The sequence below is a fragment of the Podarcis melisellensis genome, assembly GCF_964234715.1.
Source record: "Podarcis melisellensis genome assembly, chromosome: 3".
Taxonomy (NCBI): domain Eukaryota; kingdom Metazoa; phylum Chordata; class Lepidosauria; order Squamata; family Lacertidae; genus Podarcis; species Podarcis melisellensis.
In genome coordinates this window covers 43,723,295-43,738,341 of record NC_138530.1, presented here as the reverse complement: position 1 = coordinate 43,738,341, position 15,047 = coordinate 43,723,295, and the positions used below count along the sequence as shown (strand labels likewise).

General features: G+C 44.0%; 1 protein-coding gene across 4 annotated transcripts in view; it reads right to left on the bottom strand.

Moving 5' to 3' along the window:
- The window catches only part of PLD5 (phospholipase D family member 5), a 109,427-nt gene that overhangs the window by 37,249 nt on the left and 57,131 nt on the right, over positions 1–15,047 (bottom strand). For 3 of the 4 annotated variants that reach the window (XM_081905824.1, XM_081905825.1, XM_081905826.1), the window contains 2 exons: positions 9,338–9,506; positions 457–571 (listed from right to left, as the gene is read on the bottom strand). In XM_081905824.1, the coding sequence (XP_081761950.1) occupies positions 457–571; positions 9,338–9,506 (284 nt within the window). The remainder of the gene's footprint in view (positions 1–456; positions 572–9,337; positions 9,507–15,047) is intronic. The other variant, XM_081905827.1, reaches the window with a different exon arrangement.

Genomic DNA, 15,047 nt, shown 5'->3' with positions numbered 1-15,047 from the left:
GTTTCAGTGATTTCATTCTTCATTTCAGGATCTCCCTGAGCATTTGGATCATAGGGACAATAGTATGTCCCCACTAGTAAATTACTCTTGGGGACTGGTATCACCACTTACAATGCTCACTGTGAAAGTCTTGCCAATCCTAAGCATTGTGTTCAAAACTTTTAATCTAAGAGCACTGCTTCCATAGTGAATATCAGTGTTTTTTTTTAAAAAAAATCCAGCTACTTTAAACATTTTGAAGTTCAGTTTATCTAAGTGGGTAATAGTTATGCATGTGTTTAACTTTCCCACAAAAATTAGTTAAACTTAAAAAGGCTTCATTTTTTAGGGTGCAATCCAGTTGATGATTTTACGCATTTAACTTGGGCCTATATCAACATCCCACATATTAAGAACAAGCAAAGGCAACTCATATATTAATGTGAATATATAGCAACATAAAAACCGTGATCTTACCCTTGTTTTTCAGGTCATTTAATAATTTGGATTCCTTGTGAAGAATATCACTCACTAGTTTGATCTCTACATTTTGAGACAACAGGTCTTGCAATTTCTCAAACAGATGCTGCCCCTTTTAGGAAAAACAACAAAGGAAACATGCTTGGGAATGATTATTAGACACACAAAAATATACAAATTCAATTAATATACATTCAGGTGTCTATTTTGATATAATGTTTTATGCTTCAGTGGAACCTGAATCTGTCTTCTGAAAGAAGCATTTAAAATTACTAAATCATGACGTACATAAGATGCATCATAACATTCTGTGTCTACAATAAGAGCACTTTGCAAGGTATGCAACTTCTTAATGCCATGCAGTTAAAATAATTTGAAATCCCTGCTCAGCCATGAAGGTCTCCAAGAAACCCTAAGAAAGCAACTATCTCACAGTCTAGCTTATTTCACAGAGTTGTTATAAGAGCAAAACAAGATAAGGGGATACTGCAATCTTCTCTGAACTCTCGGAATAGGGTGATGGTGAAATCTAAATAAATAATTTCTCTCGTATATTTTGTCACTTTGCAGTCTCAACTCCAGGGAGATGCTAAGAGCCTCACGTAGGTGGAATTTCACTCTGGATTTATTTATTTTGCTTCAAAAATTTCCATTGATGCAATAAGAGCATGGCAATGATTTAAGCTGAGGTGCTATCTTACACAGCAATGTGTTCTAAGGACAAAAATAGATGCAACTGTGGGAGACCAGTTCACTGTTCACATATTTTAAAGAACTGGAACTTCAGAGGAAAACAGAGCATGAGAGGTTCCAGCTCTGCTCAGGGTCTGAGCCATTTCCATTATAGCCCCTGCCCACCCTGGCAACCCCTTGCTTTACATATGAATGGGATAAACACATAAACAAATGTGATATTGCCATGTCATCGTATATAATTCGGCCCTAGGATGCCCAACTGCTGGTGGTTTTTTTCCTTTTGATATTTCTGAGAATCAAGCTCTTATATGCTGGCCGTGGCTATGAAGCTTTAGTCACTGCTCTCTGCATGTTTTAAAAAAGTTTTATTAAGAGCCCCTTATACCACTGTGCAAGGACTCCTTTCTCTTGAAGACAATAACAAACTGCTGTGAGTGTCTTACATTTCATGAAAATCTTTTTCCCCCCAGTGTCGACTTATAAAAACTGGGAGGAGGATATAAAGTCAAGGAATCTGAATTTTCCACGTATTATTGAACCTCCTATAAGAATGCTTAACAATGTTCCCGTTGTTACAAGGAGTCACATTTTGTCATGCAACAAATATGGAACATGCAACCCAGTATCAAATGAAAAAGAGTATACCATTGCAAGTTCTATCCTAAATACATAAATACATAATTTTATTTGTATGCCGCCTTTCCGTATTTCAAACCACGCTCAAGACAACTTGCAACATGAAAAAATATGTAACTACAATGCAACAAAAGTAGTAATAAACAATAAGCTGATGCAATTCCAAAAATGGATCTGAAAGATCCTAAATGACTGCTTCTGTTTTAAATGCTATTATTAACCCCCCTTTTTTGTAAAAAAAACTTTATAAGATACACAACCAAGCTGATCAATTTCCACATAAATCACAAGATCTGAAATAAAGAAACAAAAAACCAACAACAAAACAGCAACAACACCCCAGCCCAAGAGCCATCCTTGTCCAGAGGCTTCTTGCATTTGCTGAAACTGGACAGTGCATATAGATCTTTGCATATCAGCAAAGGTTTTCTTCTTCATTTGACTCTAGAGAAGCTCCACTTAGTTCTGCTTTTTGGAATTGGATCTTTATACTCCTTCACAACTTCCACAGTAGCCCTTGCACTAATGGCATCAGCGCCAACAATGTCATCATTATAGCTTTGCATTCTACTGCATTTGTTTCAATGGACAATGTGCTATTGTTTGAATCCAATAGTGGTAAACAAAACTGCGAAAGAATGCTCAGTTAGAGTGACCAAATGACTAACATCTGGACCTGAAAGTTTAGTTGTTATTCCTTAAAAATGCAATCCTTCATCTGATTGCATGTCACTTAAATCGTACTGATCTGCATCTGATGTATTATAGTTGGAAAAAAGAAATGGATCTGAAAGATCCTAAATGACTGCTTCTGTTTTAAATGCTATTATTAATTTTCCCCCTTTTTTTGTAAAATTCAGCAATTAGACATGCAAAAGCTGCAAAGAATTGTCCATAAAGGGGCAGGCTAAATAAGTAAACTTATTGATTCTAAGGCATTCCTGATTCAAACCCTTTGGATCTCAGTTAACATGTTATACAGTTATGATAGATGTTATGTGATAGGAGGGGGTAGAAGGTAGATTTGGATCTGCTGGATCTTCCTGGGTGATTTGCAGGAAATTGGAAAGGGTTTATGACTCCCAACTATCTAACAACAGCTGAAAAACGCACTCTACCCTAGTTTGGTTGCTTAAATATGAATGCGGGGTGTGTTTGATAAAACAGCAGTCGGCACGTGTGAACTTGGTTCAGGTACTGATTGCAAATTTGTGCGCTTAGCAAGTGTTCAGAGGCACGCTGTTTCTTAATTCTTAGTGTTCTTCCACTTGCTGGAACCACTATTTTGCATCTAACTCTGTTTGGTGGATCTCAGGGAGTCTAGTAAACACAAATTAGATTCCATGTCTGCCTGTCAGGGAACTGCCATCTAAAGCGCCGGGGGCGCAAAGGCTCACTGAGGTTGAGAGAGGAGTAGCAGCGGAAGAGGGAACCAGTAGAGGGCGAGCAAGAACTCCAAGGGAAAGTGAGTCGGAGGGATGGCTCAGAGACGCTTCCAGCGAAAACAGTGGGGAGGTCTCAGGACCTCCTATAGGGACACCCACACCTCGACGGAAACTGTCACGCCGAGAGGCCAGACGACGTGTTTCCGTTAAGGAGCTTTTATGTTGGAAACGATTCCGAAAGCAGCCACTTTCGGATTCTACTAGTGATTGACGCAGCCATGCTGGAGGGGCTCCGTCACAGGCAGAGGTTTGAAAACCTGATCAAACTCTGAGGGACTTGCATTTTACGCACAAGCAGCTCATCGTCCCATCACAGCAATCCGAAAGTCACCGAAAGCCAGCTTGTGCAGGGAGAAGCATCATGAGCAACCCAGCCGGAACCGGAGGAGCAGGAGCAGCTGGAGGGGGTCCAAGCCTGGAAGAAAGGTACAGGGCGTTGGAGATCCAGTTGGCGCTGCAAACGGCGAGGCTTGAGGAGAGGAGGGCTCAGGATGCAGAAAAGGGAAAGGAGAAAACCACCCCGCTCGCCAGAAAGGTGCCAGGATTGGTGCAGAAATTCGGGGGGGATCCCAGGAATTATCATGCCTTTAGAACAGAGATGCAATACGCTCTAAACTTGCAGTTTGATGACTTCCCCGACGAGGAATCGCGAGTGGCTTTTGTGATTGGCCATCTCGAATCCGGGGCGAAAGATTGGGTTAGACCCCTGATGGCAGCGAATAATGAGATCCTAAAGGACACGAGGAAGTTTTTTCGTGCCATGGACCTGATGTTTTCCAGCGATATTGAGCAGGGGGTGGTGCGAAGGCAGTTAATGGCTTGCCAGCAAGGAAGCAGATCTGTCCGTGAGTACTGGACTGAATTTACTATGCTGATTCATAAATTGGGGTGGGACCTATCGGCGGAGCCCATCCAAATGCTTTTCGAAGAGGGGCTTTCTTCAACCGTCAAAGATGAGCTTTCCCGGGGGCCCAGGGCGGAGTCTATGGATCAGTTAACCAAATCTGCGCTGTCCATAGGAGCGCGCCAGGAGGCGAGGGCTTTGGAAAAGCGGGAAGGGAAAGGAGACCGTTGGAGGGAGTTCCGCATTCCAGACATTCCAGAGCCACCTTTCCCGCCGGCAGAGCCGATGGAAGTTGGAACAGCGCGGGCGCGCGCAGTTTCAAATCCCAGTGAAGGGCGGAAGAAGGAGGGAAAGAGCGCCAAGAGATGTTATCTCTGCCAACAGCCAGGGCACTTTGCCAGAGTCTGCCCACAAAGAAAGGAATGGCAAGGGATGGCAGGAGCTGTTGGGGGAAAGGAAGAGGAAGGCAAGGAGCAAGTAAAAGCCAACGCCTGGCTGCCACCGTCGGGGCACAGCAGCCAGGCCAAAGAGCAGTGAAAGTGCCCACGCCGGAACCTCCCAGACCCGCTTTAGTGATAGAGGTGTTACTAGAACTGCCAAACGGACACCCACTAAAGATCAAGGCGCTTTTGGATTCAGGCAGCTCCTGTAATTTCATGAGTAAGGAGTTTGCAGCTGAGCATCAGATACAGACCGTCCCTTTAAGTAACCCCTTGCAGGTGACTACGATTGACGGCAGAGAGCTGTTGGGGGGAGAAGTTAGCCAACAGACTGTCCCGATGATAATGAGGGTGGCAAGGCACACCGAACAGATAGCGTTTAATGTGGCCATCCTGGGAGGAGCGCCCATCATTTTGGGGATGAGCTGGCTGGCGCTACACGATCCGCTAGTGGGCTGGCATCAGAGGGTGGTCTCCTTTGGGTCAGCGCATTGCCTAGAACACTGCAAGGAGGGGAAGGTTTCGGGAGGAGACAGAGTCACCCTAGCCGGGATGGAAGTAATGGACAAAGGGAAGGTGCCCCCGCAATACGCAGATCTGAGCAACGTATTCAGCGAAAGGGAAGCAGACAAACTGCCACCGCATAGACCCTTTGACTGTCAAATCAACCTACTCCCTGGGGCCCAACTCCCAGTAGGCAAGCTGTACGCCATGTCAGACAGGGAGATGCAGGAGCTGAGGGAGTTCATTGACAAAAACCTGAAGCGAGGTTTCATCAGAGAGTCCCGAGCGGTGGGGGGCAGCCCAGTGTTTTTTGTGGACAAAAAGAACACAGACAAACCGAGACTGGTGTGTGACTTTAGGGCCCTCAATGCAGTGTCGGAACCCCTGGCTTTCCCTATGCCCCGAATTGATGACATTTTGACCAGAGTAAGGAAGGGAAAGATGTTTACAAAGCTGGACCTGCGGGGGGCGTACAATCTGATACGCATAAGGAAGGGAGATGAATGGAAGACCACCATGTTTACCCCTTTGGGAGCCTTTGAATACCTCGTTATGCCCTTCGGTCTACAAGGGGGCTCCGCGTGTTTTCAAGCTTTTATAAACCACGTTCTGGGACCTTTGCTCTACAAGAATTGTGTGGCCTTTTTAGACGACGTGTTGGTGTATTCGGAAGATGAGGAACAGCATGTGAGGGACGTTCGAGAAGTGTTGGGCAGGCTGCAAGCCAACCAGCTGTGGGTGAAACTGGAGAAGTGCCAGTTTCATACCAAGGAGGTGGAATTCCTGGGGTACCGCTTGTCAGACAAGGGATTGGCCATGGATCCAGGCAAGGTCCAAGCGGTACTGGAATGGAAGACACCGAAGACCAAGAAGGACGTGCAAAGATTCTTGGGGTTTGGGAACTTTTATAGGAAGTTCATCAAGAACTTTGCCCACTTGACGGCGCCCATCACCGACTGCCTCAGCAGCAAGAAGAAATTTGTTTGGACGGTAGAGGCGGATCGAGCCTTTGAAGAACTGAAAAGGGCTTTCGCCTCGGAAGAACAACTTCTGCATGTGGATTTACGAAAACCCATGAGAGTGGAAACCGATGCATCCGACCGGGCGGTAGGGGCGGTCCTTCTTCAACCGGGGAGGAGTGCGTCGGAGTGGAGACCGTGTGCCTTCTTCTCGCGGAAGCTGAATAAATCCGAGAGGAATTACACGGTGTATGACAGGGAACTACTTGCCATTCACGAAGCATTCCGGAGGTGGAGACATTTATTAATTGGGGCACAACACAAGGTGCAAGTGTGCACCGACCACAAGAATTTAGAGTATTGGAGAACAGCTCGAGTGCTCAACCAACGACAAGTGAGATGGGCACAGGAATTCTCCAAATTCAACTTTGAAATTTGTTATGTGCCAGGCCCAGAAAACGTCAGGGCGGACGCGCTCTCACGCAAACCAGAGTATTGGGAAGGGGAGGGGGTGATCGAAGAGAGACATGTCATCCCTGAGGACCGCTGGGTGTGTGGGGCGGCGCTGGTGGGGCAACGAGAACTGGTAGAGGAAACGGAAAATGATGAATATGCCCAGGATAAGCTCAGAGGTCTCAGGGGGGAGGGCGAGAGTCCCGGAGGTTTTGAGGAAAGAAATGGGGCATTGTATTACAAAGGGGCACTGTATATACCCGAAGGTGAATTGAGGGGGAGAGTACTCAAGCAGTTGCATGATAGCCCCACGGCGGGACATTTTGGACAACACAAGACCATGTGGTTGGTTACCAGGGAATTTTGGTGGCCTAAGGTGAGGGAAGATGTAAGGGAGTATGTAAGAGGGTGTGACCAATGTCAGCGAGCCAAAGGGGAAAGAAGGGCGCCGGCAGGGTTATTAGAACCATTACCCACACCAGAACGGCCTTGGGAAGCGATATCAATAGATTTTATGACGGATCTGCCAAAGTCCAAGGGGAAAACAGCCATCATGGTAGTAGTAGACCTGTTAACTAAGATGTGCCACTTTGTAGCATGCTCACATGCAGTCACAGCGGAAGAAACAGCGAAGTTGTTTGTAGAACACATCTTTAGGTTGCACGGGGCTCCCTTGAGGGTGATCTCAGATCGCGGCAAACAATTTACTTCCAGGTTCTGGAGGAAGCTCATGAGCTTGCTGCACGTGGAAGTCAATTTTTCAACTGCCCGGCACCCTGAAACCAACGGGCAGGCGGAAAGAGCAAATGGCATTCTTCAACAATATCTGAGGTGTTATGTCAATGACAGAGAGAACGATTGGGTCGAAAAGTTGGCGTTGGCAGAATTTGCCTACAATAATGCGGAGAATGTGTCCACAGGGATGAGTCCCTTTTTGGCTAATTACGGGTGTCACCCCAGGGCATTTCCAGGGGAAGGAGGGGAGAGATGGAGCGTCCCAGCGGCTGAACATTTTGTAGAAGAGATGGAAGCGATCCATCATCAGCTCCAGCTCAACTTAGAAAGGGCTAAGGCACAATATAAGAAGCAGGCAGACAAGAACAGAAGGGAAGGTGAAACCATAAGGGTGGGGGATCAAGTGTGGTTGTCAACCCAAGGGTTGCCGTTCAAAGGGGGTTGTAAGAAATTGAGGCCCAGAAGATTGGGACCCTTTGAGGCCATTCAGCAGGTCAACCCGGTAGCTTTCAAACTCCGATTACCCAACCACATGAAATTGCACCCAGTGTTCCACAGGTCGTTACTGTCACCATACAGGGGGGGACGTGAAGGGGAGTACGTCAGGGGACCAGCCTTGGAAGAGAGGGAACGCCGCAACCATGTAGCGGAAATCCTCGATTCCAGGTGGAAGGGAAATCAGGTGGAGTATTTGGTGGCGTGGGAAGGGGAACCGGAGTCAGAAAACACCTGGGTAAGTGCAGAGGAAGTCAATGACGAGGTTTTAACAGAAACGTTCCACCAAAGGTTCCCGAGGAAACCTCAGCCGATAGCAAGGTTTAGGAGGGAGTATTTCGGCACCACCGATGAGGAAGAGGAAATGGAAGGGTTCGCGGAGTCGGAGTTGGAAGAGGGAGTGGACTCCGATGACGAAGAGTACCTAGAGAGTAGGAACAGCAACAAGTGGAGGGAAGTGTTCGCGACGTCGGAAGATGAGGGAGGTTCTTTCAGGGGTTTTACCTCCTCACCGCCAGTAGGAGAGGAGACGGGAGGGGGTGAAGGGGGCCCTGGAGGGGAGGTGGATGTCAGGGAACTGCCATCTAAAGCGCCGGGGGCGCAAAGGCTCACTGAGGTTGAGAGAGGAGTAGCAGCGGAAGAGGGAACCAGTAGAGGGCGAGCAAGAACTCCAAGGGAAAGTGAGTCGGAGGGATGGCTCAGAGACGCTTCCAGCGAAAACAGTGGGGAGGTCTCAGGACCTCCTATAGGGACACCCACACCTCGACGGAAACTGTCACGCCGAGAGGCCAGACGACGTGTTTCCGTTAAGGAGCTTTTATGTTGGAAACGATTCCGAAAGCAGCCACTTTCGGATTCTACTAGTGATTGACGCAGCCATGCTGGAGGGGCTCCGTCACAGGCAGAGGTTTGAAAACCTGATCAAACTCTGAGGGACTTGCATTTTACGCACAAGCAGCTCATCGTCCCATCACACTGCCCCTCCCTGGTAGATGATATATGAAAGCATGAATATGTTTACCAGTTGAAAGTGCATGACAGTGTATGCAGGGTTGTTGTTGTTGTACTCTTTCTTTTCATTTCTTTTTTTAAAGAAAACATCATTACAATAAAATATTAAAATATTTCTGTGCTAGAATTAGGGAGTGTCTCTCTAAAATCTGTTTTCCAGGACTCTCTCCATTTCAGCATTAAACTGTTCGTGTGATCTGAAATTAGGAAGAAATGTAACTCACATTTAAAAGTGAATTTACCAAATTTGCAAACTGAAGTGCAGACTTCCTTTGAAACTGGAGTTTCTCTGAATTTTGCAGTGCTGTTCTCCAGTCAAGTAACGTGTACGAAAATGCATATATTAGAGTAAAGTTTGCATAAAATTCATATGTTGGTGAAAATAACATTTAAACATGCATCATATTGGGGGAAATTGCTTACGAAAATATGTATATTTCTTAAATCTGCATACAAAAGAGAAACATTTGCTAAAATGCTGAGGGAGAGAAACTATTCTAGGCAACTGGTTCTTACAAAAAGGAAGGCTCATTTTGAGAACAAGCAAACAAGACGTTCTTAACAAAACCATATCTCAAGAGCTCAGACACAGAAGAGGGTGAACAGTAAAATGCAAACCAAGCACCTGATCAAGGCCATGAACATTTAAATAAAGCATACCTGGCATGCAGATGGATGACTGTGACTGAGGTCCCATTGTGAAGATACTATGTCAACAGACTTTTTAGCCATATTAAGTAAATTCATCCAGCCTTGGAAAAGAGACAAATGGGCCGGTGCACTGTCTGAATAGTTTATGCCTTCAGGAATATTTTCCACAAGAGCAACCCTGAGAAGACACAAAGAAAGGAAGACAGTTTACAAAACTACTCACCTGATTTAAATTATCCCAATTTCACAGGGGTGTAAGTGTTGGTTTCTTATAGTCCCCCCTGCCCCAATCCACCTCTGGTCTTGGAAGTATTTTACTTCCAAGGCATTTTAAAGGTATGTATTGCCGCATGCTCGATACATTTATAAATTTGTAAAAACATTTATATATTTTTCTTTACATCAGTTATTTAATGTGTCAAGAGATTTGGGGACCCACAATAGTAAAAATTTTATTTTGTTCCCACAGCAGATTTAGATGTTAAAAAAAGATCTGACTTAGTAGCATCTATCTGGATCTTGGAAAACCTCTTGAAATAGTTTCCTATAATTTGCTGACACTTTCCAACTACGTGTGGCTAAACATGTCAGAGAGTGTAGAATTTGTTCTAAAAATTGCTCATGATCCTCCCCTCTCTGTCAGGGAGGAGGTGATGCATCCAGCTTACACATTCATTGCTTAACTTTTCATAGCTATTGGTCTTTTCTTTTTCTTACTTGGAATGACAAAGAGAAGGAAACTCGCGTAGTTATTAGGACTCAAACTCTGACTCAAAAATATATCAAGTCCTAGCACCTAATTAAAACAACTTGTATTTCTTAGCACACTTAGTTCCTCAAATGCATAGTCAATTCATATGCCCCCTATTTTTTCCTATTATGATGCCCATATTTCTGTGAAAACCCTGCTGTCTTCTTCACAAGAATATGCACACTCTACCATCCCCTGGTTTTCATATCTTGCACACCAAAATGCTTGGATGAGTCATGTCACTCCAATCTTCCCTTCCTTCAGTCCCAGATGCTCCCTGCCCCCTGCTCTATAGCCCACCAGTAAGAGATCTTAGGTTGATAGGTCCTAGGGATTCAGTGGTAGCTCTTTATGCATAGAATTCCCTCCCCCATGGACCACTGGTGACTTTTAAAAGACCTCTTAAGATGTTTTTATTTCAATCTGATTTTTATTAATTGTTGCCATTTTAAGTGAATTTCAATTTGATCTTATATGCTTTTATGTTTGCTGTGTAACTGCTTTGTACTTTCGCCCTTTGAGGATAATAATCCTGAAAATAAGTTTGTAAACCTTTTAATAAAATAAAATAAGCCACATCAAGTAGCTCCAGATTTGCAGAAACAGAAAAGGAACAGCAAAACACCCTGTTCATCTGGACAGCCACCTTGAAAGTATACTGTCTAGTAGCAGCTTTAATAAAAATGGAATGGATAGTTGTAATTTCACCAGAACAGTTTCTAGAGAAAGCATGCTTGCTCATTTTCTGTTTCTTTATTTTAAATGCTACATTTGAAAAACAAAAGTTAGCTCAAGGCTGGCCATAAATATTTTAAATAAATATTATAACTAGCTCAGAGGGGTGTTACAATGATATATGAAATGTTTTCTGAAAAGAGCTATTAAAATAATAAACTTGAAGTGAACGTAGGAGGGCTCAATAAATAACATACATGAGTACACAATTGGTACACAATTGCAGTGCTATGACGATTGGTTCTCATCTGAGAGACCAGTTCACATTCCAGCTCATCTAAGGACATACGAAATAGAGATTAATATCTTTCTGTAAAAATAAAATAAAATAGAGCATCTTATATGAACACTTTCAAAAATAAACATACTAGAACTATAAATAATGTTGCTGGTAAAATTATACTTCCAGGTTCTTCTGCAATGGTGAACCTGTTAATTTTTCTCTCGCGTCACAATGAGTTGCTGGGTTTTGTATGAAATTTAAAACCAGAGAAGTCTCATGGGAACAGTTCAGTCTCATCAGCCATGTCACAACAACTAACCTTAACAAAAATTGTGGTTTAAAAGAAAAAGAAAAAACGGAAGAAAAGGCTGCTCTGCTCAAAAATATGGCAACAAGTAGAAGGCTTTTAGAAGGATGAAGCTGTTTAATACATAACTTGTTCCGTTTTCCCATTATCTACTTAAACCCTCAGAACATTCTTGTGACGTAAACAGACGAGCATTATCACCCTCACATAATAGATTGGGAAACAGAACAGAAAGGTTGAGCAAGAGGGACAGTATGTGACCTAGAATTTGCACTTCTGTTCCAGGATAAAAATAGAGAGCAAGTTTATCTCTACCAACCTTATTGAAAGAATAATGGAACAATGGAACTAGGAATAACATCCGTAGGAATAACATTTGTCCTCTACAAGAAAACTCAGGACTACTTATAATGTGGCTTTTCCTCCACTCCTGCAGATAACTGCAGATAAAATAGCTCAATTGGTTAAAGCGTGGTGCTGATAACACCAAGGCTACAGGTTTGCTCCCCCTCTGGGTCAGCTGTATATTCCTACATTTCAGGGGGTTGGACTGGATGATCTTCAGGGTTCCTTCCAACTGTATGATTCCATGAAAATGGGGTTTATGCTCAAATATATTCTGGGGTCACACACACACACACACACACACACACAGTATTATAGTTAATTTTGTTAACATGAAATGAGGGTTTAATTATCAATCATGTGTCTTTGTTACATTTTCAGCTGAGTATCTGGATGTCAAACTACATGTGTCTGCACTTCTCCCTCACTTTAGGAAATGTATGCTGCAGACTATTTCTTGACAGCTGGAATTTGCTATGGATTAAGTCAACAAATGTTACACAACATATATAAGTGCTTTGCCATGTTATTAGGTGGTATCTAGGAGTCTTGGTTGACCACAAACTTGACATGAGCCAACAGTGTGATGCGGCAGCTAAAAAAGCCAATGCAATTCTGGGCTGCATCAATAGGAGTATAGCATCTAGATCAAGGGAAGTAATAGTGCCACTGTATTTTGCTCTGGTCAGACCTCACCTGGAGTACTGTGTCCAGTTCTGGGCACCACAGTTCAAGAAGTACACTGACAAATTGGAACGTGTCCAGAGGAGGGCAACCAAAATGGTCAAAGGCCTGGAAACGATGCCTTATGAGGAACGGCTAAGGGAGATGGGCATGTTTAGCCTGGAGAAGAGGAGGTTAAGGGGTGATATGATAGCCATGTTCAAATATATAAAAGGATGTCGCATAGAGGAGGAAGAAAGGTTGTTTTCTGCTGCTCCAGAGAAGCGGACACGGAGCAATGGTTCCAAACTACAAGAAAGAAGATTCCACCTAAACATTAGGAAGAACTTCCTGACAGTAAGAGCTGTTCGACAGTGGAATTTGCTGCCAAGGAGTGTGGTGGAGTCTCCTTCTTTGGAGGTCTTTAAGCAGAGGCTTGACAACCATATGTCAGGATTGCTCTGATGGTGTTTCCTGCTTGGCAGGGGGTTGGACTCGATGGCCCTTGTGGTCTCTTCCAACTCTATGATTCTATGATTCTATGAACACATGAAATATTCCTACCATGTAGATATTCTTACTTGAGTTAAGTTATATAGCTCCCTAGGAAATTACCACTGTTGGGTAGTCACCGCTTGCAGGCATTTGAATGTCATTTCAGTCATGTAAATCAGCAAAAGTTGAACTATATGCAGAAACCTCTTGAAATATGCTCAGGGGAAATGGCAGTTTGGAATATGAAAGCTCCATGACTTAAGCACATTAGCTATTTAATCTGTTGGCATTCTGTTAGGCTTAACTTTACAAATGGCTTTTAAAACAAGCATCACTTTTTTCTGTGCATACTTTCCGTCCTGTTCAAAAAACTGTTTATATGAAGTAGTGATAAATTGTTTTCACTGAACAAGAAGGGGGATATTTATTACAAGAGAAATTAGATGTATGCACCAGTTGACTGTCACAATCAGTATTCATTCTACAGTGAGCTGGAGCATGTCAAATACTAAATGCTTCAGAGGCAAAAGGTTAAATGCTGTTACAAATATCCTGCGCTCATGGCTGTCTTTGTAGGCAAGATATACAAGCCTTGGGGACCTGTGAGAAATCTATTTAATGGACAGTATTAGGGAGGTTTCTGGCACATAATCAGTCCTCTTTTTTCTTCCATCTGCAGGATTGTAAACAGCAACCCAAAATGCTCAGAATAATCATTACTAAGCACAACGGGTTGGATCCAGACAGACTGAAATCCCACTTACTTGTGATTAAGCCCCTTTGAATTCACCAGGACTTACTGCTGAGTAGACATGGTTAGGATTGTAAGTAGATGCAGTGAAATCACTTAAGTTCCATTGATTTCAGAGAGTCTATTCTAAGCACGACTAAATCTGAATCCAATGAATATTCTGAGCAATGATTCCAACCTAGTATATTGAATGGCAAAGGTTCTTTCTTTCATGGTGTGCATTTTTATACAAAGAATATAGCAACACACATCTAATGAACTTTAATATATAAAAGGTAAATGACCCCTAAGTCCAGTCCAAGGCGACTGGGGTGCAGCACTCATCTTGCTTCAGGCCGAGGGAGCCGGCGTTTGTCCACAGACAGCTTTCTAGGTCATGTGGCCAGCATGGCTAAACAGCTTCTGGCACAACGGAGCACCACGATGGAAGCCAGAGCGCACAGAAACACCGTTTACCTTCCAATGGCAGTGGTACCTATTTATCTACTTGCACTGGCGTGCTGTTGAACTGCTAGGCTGGCAGAAGCTGGAACAGACCAACAGGAGCTCACCCCGTTGTGCAGATTCAAACTGCTGACCTTCCAATCAGCAAGCCCAAGAGGTGCAGTAGTTTAAACCACAACGCCACCTGCTCCCTTATACCTTAATATATTAACCCTACAACTGCCATAGATACCTATGGTAGGTCTCAGGACATAACAGCCTTAATGGTTATAATATTTTCAAACGTAGGTGCTTTATGTGGGGTCAGGCAAAGTTAAGGACATCAGGACTCTGGACAGTTCCCAGTGGACCATGTTGGTCAACCTGTGAAAGATTTGTCTGCTAAGAGCTAGAACCATTTGAAGCCTTATGTAGGTTGGCGAGTCCTGTAATGTGGCTGCCTCACTTACCTGAGGAGCTGACTCTGGTGACTTAAATGCCATTTGTTTAATTCTGCAGCTGCAGAGGAGTCAACTTGTGGGGCCATGGGGGCCAGACCATCACAAAGTTGATGAACATTCCCCTCCAAATGGTGTGTATGCACTGTGTCATGTGATTGATTATGCAGGGTGGGGCTTACCTGTGCCCCCCCCCCAATATTTTATTCAAGTTGGCACCTCTGTGCAGGTGTCAACTTTATGCTATCAAAGAGATAAGGATGTTGCTGAGGGATTGTCCTGTGAGTCTGAGGAAGGCAGGAGAGCTGTCTCCTCAATTCTGGAAAGTCTAAGAGAAGCTGCTCTGCCCGCCCCCGAGTGGTGTAGCTGGTAGTTCTTGCTCATCTGTGCCTTCCTCAGGATACTGCAAGGGGCTAGGTTCTGGGATCATGATGCCACAACCCCCCCCCTCAAGTTGGTGCAGAAGAATCTGGCAGACATGTTTTGGAGAAGTTAACACTCACTTCCTCAATCCCAACCCAATTAGGCCATCATTCTGTGGCTTAAGTGCAAATGGACCTCTTGGTCT